At 41.6% G+C, this 16,852-nt stretch overlaps 1 protein-coding gene across 1 annotated transcript in view; it reads left to right on the top strand.

The window, feature by feature from the left end:
- The first annotated feature begins 14,391 nt into the window (after positions 1-14,391).
- Positions 14,392-16,852, top strand: part of ADAM17 (ADAM metallopeptidase domain 17) — a 34,585-nt gene continuing 32,124 nt past the window's right edge. Inside the window, exon 1 of the mRNA XM_021525424.2 lies at positions 14,392-14,571. Coding sequence (XP_021381099.2) covers positions 14,487-14,571 — 85 coding nt within the window. The 5' untranslated portion in view covers positions 14,392-14,486. The remainder of the gene's footprint in view (positions 14,572-16,852) is intronic.

Here is a 16,852-nt window from a genome sequence, read left to right as displayed (position 1 = left end):
GGAATGACCAAAAATTACAAATCTTACATTTAACAGCATATTTCCTGTCTGTTCTTGCTTGGTTTTCCCCTTGATTTGTGAAGCTTTCTGATGTTTTCCAATTGGAATATGGAGATTGCTGCTATTCAGGAAAACTGCCTCAGAGACCTACTCCACTGAAACAAAAGCAACTGGTAGATGCAGTTTAATGTATTTGTGTTTGGTTTTTTTCCTTGTCACTCAGCTTTCATACCCATTTGCACCCACCCACTCCCAAAACTCCTGCTTGCTATTAGTAATTTGTTTACTTGCTTAATTCAAAGATCTTTGGCTTAAAAACTCCACATATTGCTTCTAAACAGTGTTGTGGGATAAAATGTTATCAGTCTGAGCCTTACAAATTACAGCAATCCAAAGGCTGTGCTGATTCATATTTCCTGGTAGTGATGTCTGAAGATTTTTATTAAATGGGAATTGCTAGGGTACAAAGTTCCAGTGGCAGCCTGTCTTCCTGGGCCTCTGCTGACAAGCAGTTGCTGCACTGGATACATGCTCTGGAAGATCCCTCTCTGGTCACAGTTATGCAGTCAATTTAGTCCAACACAAATCCATCCTGCCTTAGAATTAATCTTCTGTGTCATCTCTGCTTGTCCCTAGTGGTCCTCTTAGGCTGGCATCAGACAGCCTGAATGCAAAACCACATGCAGGGATGGACACCTTTCCCTCCTCCCTTCCCACCCACATGCTGACCCCTCACTGCATGGCTCCTCAGGAAGAGAAATGCACGGGAGGAGAGGCCAGGAGCACTCCTCTCCCCATGGCAATGCAAATTAGGATGTATGATGTGGCAACATAACAAAAACCCAGGTACAAGGACTTTAACATCCCTTCTTGTCAGACTCAAGGCAGGTTTCTTTGTCTACTTTGCACTGTATTCTGGGTCTGGTCTTGTAATGTTTATTGTTGGCTCAAAGTGAGTGACACCAGATTCTCACCCATTGGGCTGCATGATCAAAGTCTCTTTGGGAGTAATATCTCCCAGCAGTGAAAGCTCCTGAGTCTCAAACTGTGCAAAAAGAAGAGTTGTAAATAAAAGACAAAAATCTGGATCTTAACCAAGGAAACTAGCTTGGTATTCTCAGCAGAAGCATCAATCCATATGACACCCTAGCAGGACACAGTCATGGTCAGTAAACCTGTTTTACTACAATTTCAGGTATTCTGCATGATCCAATTTCTTTCTACCTTCACAAGTTGGGCTTAAGGGTAAAAACAAATTCAAGCATCAAAAGGCAAACATTGTTTACAGTCCTCCTGTGCTTTATTGTGTGGGAGGCTGTTTCTGTACTGTTCCAGAATGAAATGTCCTGGTAGTGATGCTTGTAATCAAGGAAACAGGAGAATATGGGATTAATGCAAGAAACAAGATGAAACAAGATAATTAACCACAGAAAATTAGTTCACTAAAGTTTAACTTATTAAAATGAAACAATCTAGAGCAAGACTTCTATTTCTTTCAACTGAGAAATGGATTTGGACTCCTCTCTTTAAAATTATAACCTAAAAGATGTACCATATTCAGGAGAACTAAAAGGTGGGAAAATAATGAATAATACACCAAATAGTTTCAGTTGTGCTAGTGTGTGTGTACTGAAATATATATTTTATTTATAAGTATTTTGTTATATATATTTACATGTGTTTGTATATATATATATATATGAGAATTGATGATTTGACTGTGTCTGCTTGCAGATGACTAACTCATTTGATGTTGGAAATTAGTTATAATCAGATGCTAACAACTTTTGGTTACTAAGGACCTAGGCTGACCCCATGCCAGTAACCACACATCATTAGTTGTGAGTTTGCAGTCCTGTGAACCTCTCCTGCTTTTGCATAACTTGGATTTCTGGACTCAAATGGGGACAGAAAGATGTTGTTAAAATTTTCTACTAAATACATTACTTTAATTATGGTGTCTTGGTTGAAGACTATTTAGAAACCACATTTAACAGTAATTACTGGTCATGTTGTCTGGAAAAAACATAAATAAATGTCTAAATCTTTAGAGATAAACTCCTCTTTTCTGGGTGTTTTTGTACACAGGTAAGAACAGCCAGTTTACTTATTAATTAAATTTTTCAAATAGCTCATTAGAACATGGTTTAAGTTATGATAGGAAATACTAGATGCTTGCACAGTAAACAGCAATATAAAAGCAATAAACTTATAAAAAAAAAAATGCTCAGGTTTATTTACTGCCATATATGCAGTATCTTTGCATTAATAGGAGCAAGACAAGTAATATACATTTAAGGATCTTACAAAACATCTCACACTTAAACTGTTTCTCTGCATTGCATAAATTGCACACACACATTTATAAAGTGTAGTTTGTTTATGCCTTCATACTTTACTGATTATGACTTTTTATAGCTTAACATCATGTCTCCATTGCTCTTATCATTACACAATGCTGTCAGCCACTAACATGGCAAATATTTTAATAAAAGCAGCTTAGTTTCAATAATGCTTTAGAGTCATAAAACCATTAAGGCTGGAAGGGACCTATGGAAATTACATGGTTCATATCTCCTCTCAGAGCAAGTCCAACTTCAAAGTTACAGGTTCCTCGGGGCGTGTCTTTCAAACACACATAATGCTAAGTCATCCCAATACTCTACATAGCATTAAAAGCATTAATGCAGTCAGTTGTTCTCACTAATCCACTAACAAATACATTAAAGTTATCTTGTGTTAAAACTAGCCACTACACTTGTTTCATCTTACATAAATAACAATGTTGCTGGGAATTTTTTCTCTCAAGTCCTTAATTTCTTTTATTTTTATACTATCTTTTTTATTTTAGACTCCTTATTGCATAGTCATTAACTACAAATTTATTTGTACAGTCAGTGGTGGTGGTTTTATTCTTGGGGAACTAGCATTGCATTCTGGAGACTGAGGCTTGGTGAATTATGCTTTAGACTATTTCTTAGATACTCAGAAAGCCAATAGTCTGTATTCTCAAGGGGAAAAGACATGTATCAGCTGTGGTAAATGAAAAAACCTGTCCAACAGCAGCACACTAAAATTCAATTAGTTTAATTTTGTTCTAATCACTTTAGTGTTGTAAAGGCCCTGAAAATTGATGTTTTCTTTAATTTCAGTATAATTGCCCCAGAAACAGCAGCAATGCATTCTTGCTTACACTGGCCACAGCAATGTTTTCATCAAAACACACAGACAAACTGACTTTTGACAAAAAGGATGGTTTAATTTACAGTGGATAATCTGCTCGTCTTACTGATTCCTACTGGAAAACGATTCCTTCAGCAAGGCCTCTGCCAGCAGAGCTGGAAGATGCTGGCACAGACATCTGATCAGTCTGTAAACCTGGCAAAGGCACTAAGCAGGATGACCACTGTTACAGAAGTCCAGAGGTCTTGTGCAGACACTGCTGCCCTTACATGGAAAATGTAAGTGGAGCCCCTGGGATCCCACCACAAGTGTTCGCCTGTGTCTCAATCTTCCCAGCCAGCTGTCTTGGAGAAATCTTCCAGACAATCCAGAATTCCAACAACAGTAGACCTTGATTCTGCATAACTATTTATGCCTTTCACTCCTTTTTTTTACCTGCATTTGTGAACACAAATAAATTTTAAAAACCCAACCAGCCAACAAAATAAACTATAAGTGTAGCTAAGAATTCAGTGTGATTTAATTACAAACACAAACACTGACAAACCATATTCAGCATCATTTAACTTGCCAAACTGGAACAGTTTTTGTGAAGCTCAAAGAGAAGAGGAAAGGAGAGGAAGGTATCAAGGAGACAGGAACAAAAGCAAAAGCTCTGATGGCACTACAGAGTTTGTTGTTTTTTTTCTCGTAAACTTCTTCCCGGTCACCTTTTTTACCTTCTCATCTTTCATGGCCCTTTTTATCACCTGTTTCAGGCTTCTTTGCCCTAAACCCATGGGTCATGTTTTCTCAGCATCCCAGATAAAGCAAGAAAAGTTGCCCAGTGTGGACATGTGACAGCAGAGAAAGTTTGATTCAGCTGAAGCCAGGTGCCCAACTAGCATAGGATCAGAATTAGGCTTCCCCTGTGTGTCTTAGAGTTATGAACTTTAGCCTTTGAACTACATTCTTGATGATATTTGTCACATATTTCCTCAGCAACTTCTAAAGTGTTTGAGTCCTTTAATTACAGTGCTGTTTACCTACTATCTTAACTAACAGGCTCAGAACAGGTATTTTCTCAAACACTCCCTTTATTATCTTTTCCCCCAAGTGCAAAAAAAATTTACAAAGAGCCATATTAACATCCCTGATTATATATAAATCAGTATTCTTTTGAGAAAAAATATCTAAAGAGTAATAAGCAAGTATGAATTTCTGTCCCAGACTTGCAGAAAACTCTGTGCTTGTGCTTTCTGCTTTAGAGACCTTAGAAACACCTGCCTACCAGTTCTTCACCAATAACGTTTTGCAGTCATATGTGAGAAACCCAAGCTTGGTGTCATTTTTCATAAAGAAAATTACCTAAGATAATCACTTTAAAATGGGTCTAGCACTGTGCCTGTTTTCAGGTTACTTCCCAGTCCTTTTAAATTGGTGCTTTAAGTCAGCGGGTGTATAATACCTATGAACACTTAGCTCTTGCATTGCATATCTAATATATATCACTGTCCGTGCTCTACCATCGAAAATTGATTCACACACAAAAAGGTGAGGAGACTTAGACAGAGTCTCTTTAATGGTACCTTAAGTTAGTTACAGTTGAAGTATTTTGGCCTGTGGTTTCCTTACTGTGCCACATGAGCCACTGATATGGACTCAACAGGATCATATGAAAACATGGTATTAGGTATAATTTTAATAATAGCATGCAATAAGTTTTCAGTGTTGACTACTGACATAGTCTGACATTTGTGATTACAGAATTACCAAAGTGCTCCCAGCTGCCTTGTGATGGCAGAGCTGTGTTACCAGGTGATCTAAGCTACAGCTCAATGAATAACACAGCCAGCATATTTGCTGAGGGCAGGTCTCTTGAAGCTCTCTACTGCCACTACACAAAATACACTTCCAACCAAACCACTGCAGGTAGGCCAGGAGAAGGATGAAGAGCCTGCACGGGTGTAGGAGGGAACATGCCTTCTAGCAGCACTGTCCTGAAGCAGAAGTGTCTCTTGGAAGTGCCCTTCTCTCTTGTCTTCCTGCTGCGTGCCCTGTATCAGATCTGGTTGGTGAGCACATCCCAGAGCAGTGTAATCGGGCAGGGCTGGGGAGTGGCGATTCTGTGAGTCACATTTCAAGCACACGGAACTGAAAGCCCTGGAGAGAAGAGAAATTAGGCACCATGAAAATGAGACATCAAAGGCATATAAGTAAGAAGACATATTAAAACAATGTTGAAATCTCAGCTGATGAGCAGGTGACTTGAATCACACACAGGTCTTAAGCAGTTCAAATGCAGCTCTGTCACCAAAGCTCCATCATGAGGCTGGCCAGTCTGGGTCACCTGGACCCTGACTGTTGGATGAAGTGAGCCAGTGGTGCTCCCAAGCCTGGTCTCAGTAGGCTGTCTACAAGTCCAACACATGGGCAGGCCCATTTTGCAGTGGTGAACTGCTGTCCCAGATGGAGGCTGCTCATAGAGATTTCCTTTTCTTGTTGGAAACAGGTGGTATGTGTGAATTCTGGTCACATGAAGATTTTGACAGTGTTCATAGACCCAAGACATTTGGTGAACTTTTCTTTGTAAAGAAATTATTTAAAAATAAATAATTTTGGTCTCACTCACATACTCAGGAGAGCTATTTCATCTGAGAAAGAACTGTGAGGACTTTGATCCAGATTTCCTGCTCAGTGCAGGCACTTACACCTATCCAGAGTGTGAAGTACTTGCTAGCCTGGAGCAGCAATGCTTCACACTTATATTGCTCGGATATCAGTGAGTTGACATGGTCAAAAATAAGTAAGGAGAATGAAATCTCTGAGCTTGTTGATAGCTTGTAGACACTAAGGACTGCAGCAGCTCAGCAAAAAACTGCCTGCATTCCTCCATTTCTGGGGTAATGGGTTCATTCAGTCTGTAGTGTGTAATTGGGTAACTCTGCACTGTCCTTCTGCTCCAAAGTCACCAGGTCACTACATGACATCCTCTTGTTCTGATCTTTCCTCTCTGTTGGGGCTTTAAGATAGTGCCCAGAGGAGCATTAAGACAGGCACACAGCAACTCATTTTACAGAAGGAGAATTGCTGCAACATCCCATCACAGCAATTTTTCAAGAGCATCTGAGTCTGCAGGAGGCTCAGGACTCCAGTTCTCACTGTGGAACCCAGGTAAAATGCAAGGTCTTATTTGGTTGGCTGAGGCATTTATCTCTTTTCAAACAACTCTTGATGATGCCTCATTCACAAGTGTAGGAATAGCAAGCAAAATCTAATGCTACATTCCATGTGTTCCATGAATTGCTCCATATTTGAGGTATTGCCAAAAAACCCTAGAAGGCACAAATCCATTCCAGCACAGCCTTTTTCTAGCCCACTCTTTTTCTGTTTCTTTGTAATGCAGATGGTACAAAATCCAATACATGAATTTTCCATAGCATGTTGAAGTCTCCACTTACACTTAAATCCCATATTGTCAACCTAGCTTGCAAGGGATAAAAAACCCAGGAGCACCACCTTTCAACTCTCATGCATGAGACTAAATCTCACTTGTGAAGCCACTGAAAACTGATTTCAGTTTGCCCAAAAGAGTTTCATTTGTCTATTTCATACTATTCTAAGCCTAAACAGGAACTCTTCATATGTATATAAAGACATAGTACACACACATACACAAATGTAGAAGCAAAGCAGTGTGCATAAGGTAGAATGCCAGTAGATCCTTCCAAACCCAAACATAGGCAAATTCAATCAGTTAAATGTTTTGGGGTAGTTTGTTTTGGTTTTTTTTATTATGGTAGGTGTCTAGTTGTCCAGCTGCCAGATTTTGCTTAGGACTACTGGCAGTCAGTTCCCTCTGCATCTCATACACCAAAATAGTACAGCTAGAGACTGGCCCACATTTCATTACTTTCCATAAGGTCCACATTTTCTGCCTTTATATTAACAATACTCCTGGAATAATGTCTGGTCCTAATGTCTGATCAAAAATACTGCCACTGCCCAGAAGAAACACATTTTACCTTGTGCTAAGAGTCTCTGTTCTTCTATTAAATTTCACATCAAAGAAGCTTTTCCTAGGAGCGAAAAAAGAATCAATAAAAATATCTGATGTCCTCTGAAGAGCAGGAATTGATACCAAAGATGTTAACTTCCACCAGTGTCTGTGAAAGCTGTTGGGTGGGTAAGAGATATCACCAGGATATATGTTAAATCATCAGGATGTATTTTAGAAACAGAATGCAACAAAACCTGGGGATTTGACATTAGGTCCAGTTGTTTTGTTTTGTTTTGTTTTGTTTTTTTTTTAGTTTTTTGGGGGTTTTGTGGGTTTTTTTGTATTTTTTTTTACTGTAGCCATGAGTGTTACCAAACAATTGCACTGATGAAAAGAAAATCTGATGCCAAATAAACAAAGCCAAACTATTGATCCTTTAAGCTTAAAAGGAAGTACCCTGCTCTGTGGCATTCACACATATTTATAAATGTGATCAAGCAGAAGAGAATGTGTCTCTCCATTACACATTGCAAGGTCTTTTCAGGCCAAATTTTGTGAAGTGTGCTCAGTGGAACCTGAAGCCACATGACCTGTTAACATTGATGCTAACAGAACTGTCTAAATGACAAAAGAATATTTAGGATGAGTTTTAAAACTGCATCCTGCTGCCATTTAAAGCAGTGTCACAGCTCTTGTTCTCTGAACAGGGCTGGGATGCCTGTGAAAGTATGAACCATCTTGCCAGAGTGTATCCACAGGTGTCTGTAAAGGTGAGAAAGGCATGTGTGAAACTACCCAGGAATCCATAAAGTTAAGTGGTTTATATTCAGCATCTTGCCGTGGAATACTAAAAACCTCTGGAAAACTCCTGAATGTCTTTGCCAAGGACACCTGGTGAATCTTAAATACATCTGTCCAGCTGTAAGATAGTAGTAAGCTTTAAATATGGAAAGGTGTTTTCTGTTTCTTTTAAGATCCCTATTAGGACAAAAACGTGTCAGCCAGATGGCAGAAGTATTTTCATTATTGATACACAAACATGTGCCACCTTTCCTAAAAACTGGAAAGAAAGAGATGGAAGACTGGCAGCACCATCTCCTGGCAGATAAAAGAAATAGGGACCACTTTGTATCAAAAGGTAGGGCCCAAGTAATTTATTAGTGGATTTTAAAAAGACTGAAGCAGGAAGTAACTTCACAAGAGTATATCCCCTCCCTAAGAAGATTAACTTTGATATGCTTCAGGGAAGAAAAGCATTATGTGTTATTATAATTATAGAGAACACATGCTCACAATAACGAAGAACAAATTCAGGTTGCTTCTGCTTTTAAAAAGCTCTCTCATGTTGGTCTCTGCTTTCCTTTGTGAGCAGTAATAGCAGATTTCAAAACTAGCACAGCAGGCAAGTCAGTCCAGTTGCAGCATATTTCTGTGGTCCTGGAAGACCACAGGAGACCATAGAAGTTCTTCAAAGTCAGAAAATATTAGAATATGTATATTTCAAGAGTTGTAGCCGAATTTCTGTCTTTCTGAGTAAGCAGGGGAAATCATTGGATCACTGATGTTGAAATGTTGGAAACTCCTGGATCACTAATGTGGAGTGCTATTTTACATATTTTGAAAGTGACAATAGGACAAACAGTGCTAAGTAAGGGTGAGGCCTTCAAAGTAATGAAATGCTGTATGGGAAAGAAAAACATCTATGGAGATAAAAGAGGAGACTAAGTCAGATGACTTGGTGAAAGACAGACATGGAAGAGAAGAGCAGAGGGAAAAAAGGTAAGGAAGAGAGAAATTATAGAGACTTCAGAACCGGTATGCCATAGGAGTCCAGATCTCATTAATCAGAAAGAGGGAGAAGACAACCTCAGTAATCAGGCCAAAGTATACTACTCTTCTGCCTATTAACTCCTGCAGACCTGTTCTTGCTGTTAGGTGTCCTGTTCCATGGTATGAAACAAGCACAACACCCTCCGTGTGCAACATAAACACAGATGATGTTTTGGTGTTGGGGTTTTTTATCATGTTTTGGAGGTTATTTCACTTTGAGAAACTCCCAGGTGCTTTTAAAGTTGGTTTTGTTTTCTTTCTGCAGATGATCATGAAAGTGGAACAGATTTATTAATTTATTCATTCCATCCTTCTCCCAGAGTATGAACATTTCTTGTAAGTCACTGCACTTCCCAGGACTTTGCCCAACATAGATTCAAAAGTCACATGTAACATGGGTTTCAATAGTTCCATGGGAAAATATGCAGCTTTATGAAGCCTACATCTCCCACATAGGTGGGGAGGAGATCTGCTTATCTCTTTAGCTCAGAACCAAGATCAGGACTTTTTCCTCGGGGGTGGGGGGGGGCGGGGGGGGGGCAGGGTGGATCATTTACTCTTCAAACATTCACAAAACAAAGGTAATCCACCATCTTCCTCCAGGGCATGCCACAGAATCCATCTTCTTTTCCAAACAAACTACTAAACTGTGTACTTTATGAATCACCCTGGGTAGTGGGTTTACCTCTTTCACCAAACAGTTGTTCTTAAAGGAACCCTTCTTGTGAACAGGGTCAGTTACCCAGCTAGCTGTCACTCCACATCTCCAGTTTTTATTATGAACACAGGGAAACACATTCACTGCCTACATATATAAAATAATTTTTTTTCTTTTTTTTTTATTCAATGTGCTGCACTTGTGCTATTCCTCACTAACATACTACATGCTGTTTCTCATTAATTTCTAATAATATCCTATGTATTTAGAATATCTGTTTAGTCCACACTCATATTAATAAAATGGCTCAAATTCCTTACTGTGGGAAGGAAAGAATGCATTTCTATTAATACTGAGTATCAACACACTCCAAAAATGGTCTTGTCCTGGACACAAGATTATATATTTATATAAACAAATTAAGATTTAAAAAAAAAGCACTCAGACATGCCATTAAACTAACCTACTTATGCCAAATCTGCTACTGTTATTAATGTGGATTAAACCATATTGCTAAATCAGTAACAATTTTCATAATTACTATATACCGTTATGCTATTATTAAATACGAATAGTCTAAACACTTATCTAACTACCCCATTGTGATGGGCTCTGTCAAAACCCAAAACACAGTTCTATAACCCTAAAAATATTTACAGGCAATCAACTTTTATTATTAAAGTGTCCTTGTGAGATATGAAGTAAATGGAAGAAAAAAACCTAGTCAGCAGGAAAATTCAAGTAATAATAGAAAAGGAAACTTTTTACCTGGCTGTCTGTATCTTCCTTCACAAGTTACAAAACTTGTAAGAGATAGGACAGTCTATCCATCGATAAAAAATAGATCTGTACTGATACCTCTAAAGTCCAATGTGATCTGGAAGTTGGGATAAATCGTTCACAGATATAACAATGGCATTCCAAAAAGTTAAACCCAAAGTTGATTCTAAGGCTTGCAGAAAGATCCTGCGATATTAAATCGCATCTGGTAAGATGGCAAATGAAAACTGATGTTTACAAATGTTATACGTAACCTACACCAACTACTTACAATGATGAGCATCTGTTTAGTTGTTATTAATCTGAAAAGACATCTTAGAAAGCTGGTGAAGTATCATCTACCTGAAACTTCAACTCTGTACTCAGTGGAGGTCAAAAATTACAGAAAGTCACTAGAATCAAGACATGAGTAGAGGAAAATTATTTATTACATACTTCAGAATGGCTGTACTATATCAAAACACCTCACAAAACCACAAACCCAAAAACCAAAACCCAAAAGCCAGAAAGAGGTTTAGATTAAGCAAAACATGGATTAATCACACACAAGGGAAGGCTAACCAAAATAAAACATTTCATTTGGAGAAAATCCTAATCAAACCTGTAACTCAGAGGGTTATGGTAGATTTTATGAATGACATTGAAGGAAAGAGCCATAAAATACATAAAACCCAACAATAAATAATTTTCAAGAAGATCTGAAATAATCTAAGATTGCTTCAATAATCTTAGTGCACAAAGTGCCAGAAACTAAAATCCATCGACCAAACTGGCTGCAAAACCAGTACAGAGAAATGATAAAGCCATGGTAGAAAACCCAAAAGAACCTCTGAGTCTTGTGTCCCTCTGTTGGAACACTTCATCATTGGCCTTACTTCTTATCTGTTTCAAGTGGAGATGTTGTCTTAAAAAGAAGTTCATGACATAAAACAAACAACTTTGAGATAAATTCTCAACAGACACTTCTTACGCAGGAAACTCAAGGACACAGTAATTTGTACAGTGCAGTGAAATTCTAACTGCTGGCTTAAAACTTTCTTGGCATCTAAGAAGTAGATTGTATCAAATATTACATTTGTTTTTTAATTGTTTCTAAGGGAAAGCTGGAGAACTCGTGACCATTCAAAGTGATACTATTCCACAGAGAGTAGTACAACTATAATTAGTGCATGCGTGGGGAGATGTGATTTACCAGGGAAAGGTCAACAAAGGTTTTGTCAACATTGCTCTTGCCAAGAGAAGTCTTGCCTTATAAACTCAGATTTAAGTCTTTTGAATGTGTCAGCAAGCACTTGCATAAGAGGGATTTCAGAGCTACAGTTTGCTGAGATTTCTGAAAGACTTTCAAGACTTTCTTGCTAAATGTTCTAAAGAAGACTAAACAACCACAGGACAAGAGAGAGGATCCCAGCATGGATTGAAATACAGTTAAAAGACCAAGTATATGGTCAGTTTTCACTATGAAAACAAGTCACTAATGCACCCTCACATCTCTGCACTTATTCATAAATACTCCAAGTAAGATAAGGAGTGACAAGACAAAGATTGCTGAAGATAAGTAATTCATGAAAGGAGAGAAAAGGTGTGGCTGAGAATTCCAGAAAGACCTTCCTCTATTTAGGGCTCACACACACCCACTGATGATCCACGATATGGGGGACACATTTGCTCCGGCACAGGACTCAACAGGGACCCCCAGATTCTTCTAAAGCTTTACTCAGACCCTCTGTGTCATCTGGAGTAGCACTGGACACCTCCATGTGGGCAACTGAACAGAGATCTCGGTGCCTGGCAGGAAAACAACAGATGATCATGAAAACAGACAGATGTAAATCCATGCACATGGGAATAAAACAGTCCTGCATCACATGTGGAATAATGCTGTCTGAACTGACCACTACATGTCAGGAGGGAGAGCTGGGAAGTTTAGTGTTATTTGTAGGACAATGCCAGCTCAGTGGAGATCAACAGCACATTGAATATTAGAAATATTCACAAGCAATACTGAAAACAAGGCAGGGAATGTTGTTATGCCACTTTATAAATCTACTAGATGCCTCTGTCATGGACACCATACGGAGCTCCAGTCCCACCGTCACAAACAGGAATAACAGAAATTGTAAAGTTCATAGAATAGCAGCAAACACTTAATTGGAAAAAAGATTTCACTTGGACTTGTCAGAGTGCAAGAAAAGCCTTACCAGACTGCAAGGACATTTCATGGAGGCTCTGAAGTGGTGACTGGCATAGAGAAGGCAAACTTGATGTACTGTCCTTTCCCAAGCAAGAAGCAGGGTCAGGTCATCACATGGTGTCACAGAATGTCAAGTTGAAAACCAGGAAAGTGGCCGTTCATACACACAGAGACACTGTGGGAGTCCCTGCCACAGGATGATATGGATGCTACAAGTTTACAAGCAGTATGACACAGAAATCACAGAAATCATAAAAATCACAGAAAGGACAAAGTTGGAAGGGACCACAGTGGATCATCTGGTCCAACCTCCCTGCTTAAGCAGGGCCATTCCAGAGCACATGGCACAGGAATGTATCCTGGTGGTTCTGGAATATCTGCAGTGAGGGAGACTTGACAGCTTCCCTGGACAATCTCTTCCAGTACTGAGTCACTCAAACAGTAAAGAAATTCCAACTCGTGTTCAGCTGGCACTTCATGAGCATCAAATCAACTGAACAAACATATGGAGGAGGTATTGTGAGGGCTGCTAAGCAAGACACAACCTCTGATTTCAGGAGTCACTAGATGCAAATTGTTGGAAGTTCAAAGCAGACCCACTGGAAGTTTCCCCAGAAGTTTCACCTCTTACAATCCTCTCGTCTTTGGGGACAGGAACTGGGAGACACACTCTTACTTTATGTGACGCATCTGCCTTTATGGTGCTATGAAAAATTAAAAAATGAGTGATTTTATTGATGCTTTTTAAAATATTTCAGGTTAACTAATGAGTAGCACAGTTTAAGCAGGATGGGCAATGGGGACATTTTTTTTCTCCATTTTTGCTGAGTACATCCCTTACAATCATCTTTGCTAGAGGCATCTGCAAAAGGTAAGAGATCCACCTAGTTCTGGAGAACATTAACCAGAGCACTTCAGCGCAGCTGCAACACAAGTTGCAACACATTTTCTGAGCTTTTATCTCAATAAGGCACGCTCTTTGGGAACAGTTGAGCCATAGACCCATCACTTATTATTCGTACTAAGTGCCACAATCCTCAGTTCTGCTAAGGAAACGACGCAAAGCCTTGGAAAGTCACTGAGTAGTCACTCACGTGGGCAGGGGAGAAGCAGCAAATGCAGTTGTGAGTGGCATCACTGAGAGTGCAAGGCCTGAGAGCATCAGGGTCCTGTCCAGGCAGATCCACACCTCAGAAAGGGGCTGTCCCAGAGAGCACTGCAGAACCCAGAGCCTTATCCCTTTCCAGGGTCTGTTTCTGCCCTGGGGAGGCCGTGAGGGGGCTGTGGTAAGGATGTGCCGAGAAAGCAAGCGCTCTCAGAGGAAGAACAGCACTGCCAGCGAGCAGGCACTGGAACAGACTGTCCAGAGGCTGTTGTCTCCGTCCCTGAGTACACTCAGGAACCATCTGGATGCAGTCCTGTGCCATGCGGTCCAGGATGACCCTGCAGGAGCAGCGGGGCTGGACCCGAGGCCCCGCTGCGGTCCGTGCCGCGCCGCGCCGCGCCGCGCCGCGCCGCGCCGCGCCGCGCCGCGCCGTGCCGCCCCGTGCCGCGCCGTGCCGCGCCGTGCCGCCCCGTGCCGCGCCGTGCCGCGCCGTGCCGCGCCGTGCCGCCCCGTGCCGTGCCGCCCCGTGCCGTGCCGCCCCGTGCCCCCCCGCCGCCCCACAGCGCAGCGCGCACCGCCCCCGCACCGCCCCCGCCCAAGATGGCGCCCCCGGGCGCCCCACAATGCCCCGCGCGCAGGGCCGCGCTTCCGGGTGCGGGCCGCGGGGGGCGGCGGGCCCGGCGCGGCGGGCGGAGCGGCTCCGAGCGGATGCGAACGGCGGGCGCGCAGCACCGGAGGAGGCCGCGTCCGGACCACGATGCTTCGACTGTGGCTGGTCCCGGCCCTGGTGCTGCTGTGGGGGCCGGGCGGGCTGGAGGCGCTGGGGCGCCCGCAGCGCTACGGTGAGGACAGGGCGCGACCACGGCAACCCCGGAGGGGAGAGGGGAGGAGGAGGGAGACACCACTGGGACGATGGTGGGGAGGGCGCGGCAGCCGCGCCTCTGGCGTGGGGGAGCGGTGGGCGATGTGTGGGGCGGGCAGAGCGGCCCTGGAGCGAAGGCATCGCTGGCGGGCAGCGCTGGGGTCGCCGCTCTGCGGGGAGACACCGCTGCCTTCACACTCGGTCTGCTGAGGAGTTTCCTCACAGGAGTTCGCGTTCCGTTGAGGCGGGACAGTCCCGGTTGGTGGAAGGGACCGCATTGCTCCAGTGTCCGTGCTCCTGCAGGGTCATCCTGGATCGCATCCCACAGGATTGCATCCAGGCGGTTCTGGAATATCTCCAGGGAGGGAGGCTGCACAGCCTCACTGGGGAAAATCATATAAATGGCCTCCCTTCATAGCTCTGCTTGCAGAGTCACCAGAGAGCCCGAAGCCATTGGAGCTGAAAGTGACCTCTAGAAAAGCTTGACACGGAGGAGAACCGCTGCTTTATTTAACTTCTGTAAACAGTTTTGCGTCTAAGCTTCTGCTTTGCATTGATCAAGTTGCAGACTTTCGTTTGATAAGCAAAAGCTTATCACTGAAATGGAAGATGGATTCTTGCACGAGGCAATGGCCAGGTCTTGCCCTTAAGATCTGTATCTTGCATACTTCTTGGATCCTTGTCTTCGCTCCATTTTTCCTTTTCTCTGTATCCTGGTTCCTCATCACTGGAGCAGCAGAATTATTGTTTCCTTTGAAAGGTTTTTAAAGGAAAAATGTCTGACCCCCACATGAAAACCCCTGTTTTGAAAATCAAAGGTACAAAAACAATTTTGCGATAAGTTCTGTTGCTTTCCTTGAGCCCATTGTTGTGTGGGGTGGGGATTCACATTGGGATGATGCTGACATTCAAATGAACAACTGAACTGTCTAAAGGCAGTCTCTGAACACTGTCCCAGTGATTAATCAGCTGTACATCCCCACAGAGATAGCTGTCCTGTCTCCAGTCACCAAGGCCAGCAGGGACTGCTCCAAGTCTCCTTTCTTGGCTTAGATCTCTCAGCACATTTCCTGAGAGATGTCTGACCTCTGCCCTCATCTCCTGCACCTGAGGTGGATCTGTGCACACCTCAGCAGTTTGTGGCTGTAGGAACATGGGAAGGATGGGGCTCAGTGGTGGATGCCCCAGGAAGTGTAATAGAAATAAACAGAGCGTGTCCTTTCAGCATCAGGCAGGTCAGGGGGTCCTGAACAGCGGTCGCAGCTTGGGCTGTCAGACCTTCACACCTTCTGAAGGACCTCTCTGCTATGAGTTTGTGCAGTCTTTATCTGGTGGCTTTTATCTTCTTGGCCTACGTACCACTGTGCCTGGACTATGAGCTCTTCAATTTTATGAAATACTGCATGGACGAAAACCTCATTTCTTCTGTTTCTAAATGTTGGAAGACTTATTCGTTTTTTTCACATCTGTAGTGACTTACATACCTATGCAATTTATCTCATTTGTACTACTGTTTGTTGTTTAAGTGATAAAATATTAGTCCATATAATAATTCTTAGTATGAGGAAAGCATCCTGACTTTATTTATTACTTTTGTCTATATATTTTGTGTTGGATTTTTTATTTATTTGAGATGTATGGTCAGGGCTGCAAGACACCATTTGTAATACAAAGGCAATATAAATTTATAATTATGAATGCTTTTGATTTTGTTTCCTTTCTGAGTAATTTTTGGTCTTTAATAGTCACTCCAAGCACTCTTTTCTTTGTGTTTTGTTTGTTTGTTTGCTTTAGAGTTATTTTCTTGTGGGGGGGTTTGTTTGTTTGTTTTCTTTTGGTGGGTTTCTTTTGGGTTTTTTTTTTTGTTTTGCTTTGAGTGGTAATAATTGTACTGATATACTTTGTTGTGTAAATACAGTGAGGAACTCTTTTCCTCACATGTTATTTCACACATTCACACTTTGAATTTCATCACATGTTTTGTTTTGTTGTCCAGTAAACTAAATTTACAAAAGTATTTTGTGAGGGAATTTGAAAAATCTATGTGTGCTACATTAGCTGTTACTTTTATCCACACACTACTGCCAGATATATATACACACATATATATATATATGTATAGGAGGCATTACTTTCATGGTATCTTATTTAGCCCCCCCACGTCTAGTAATTTACACGTTGTTGTTATTGCTACCTGTTTGCTTTTGGGACATTTAATGTATTTGTTGATTAGGCCCTTAGGTAGTACCTGGAGTGGAAAT

This window comes from Lonchura striata, chromosome 3 (genome assembly GCF_046129695.1).
Source record: "Lonchura striata isolate bLonStr1 chromosome 3, bLonStr1.mat, whole genome shotgun sequence".
Classification (NCBI taxonomy): Eukaryota; Metazoa; Chordata; class Aves; order Passeriformes; family Estrildidae; genus Lonchura; species Lonchura striata.
Note: the sequence above shows the minus strand (reverse complement) of the source record. Positions and strands in the feature narration are given on the sequence as shown.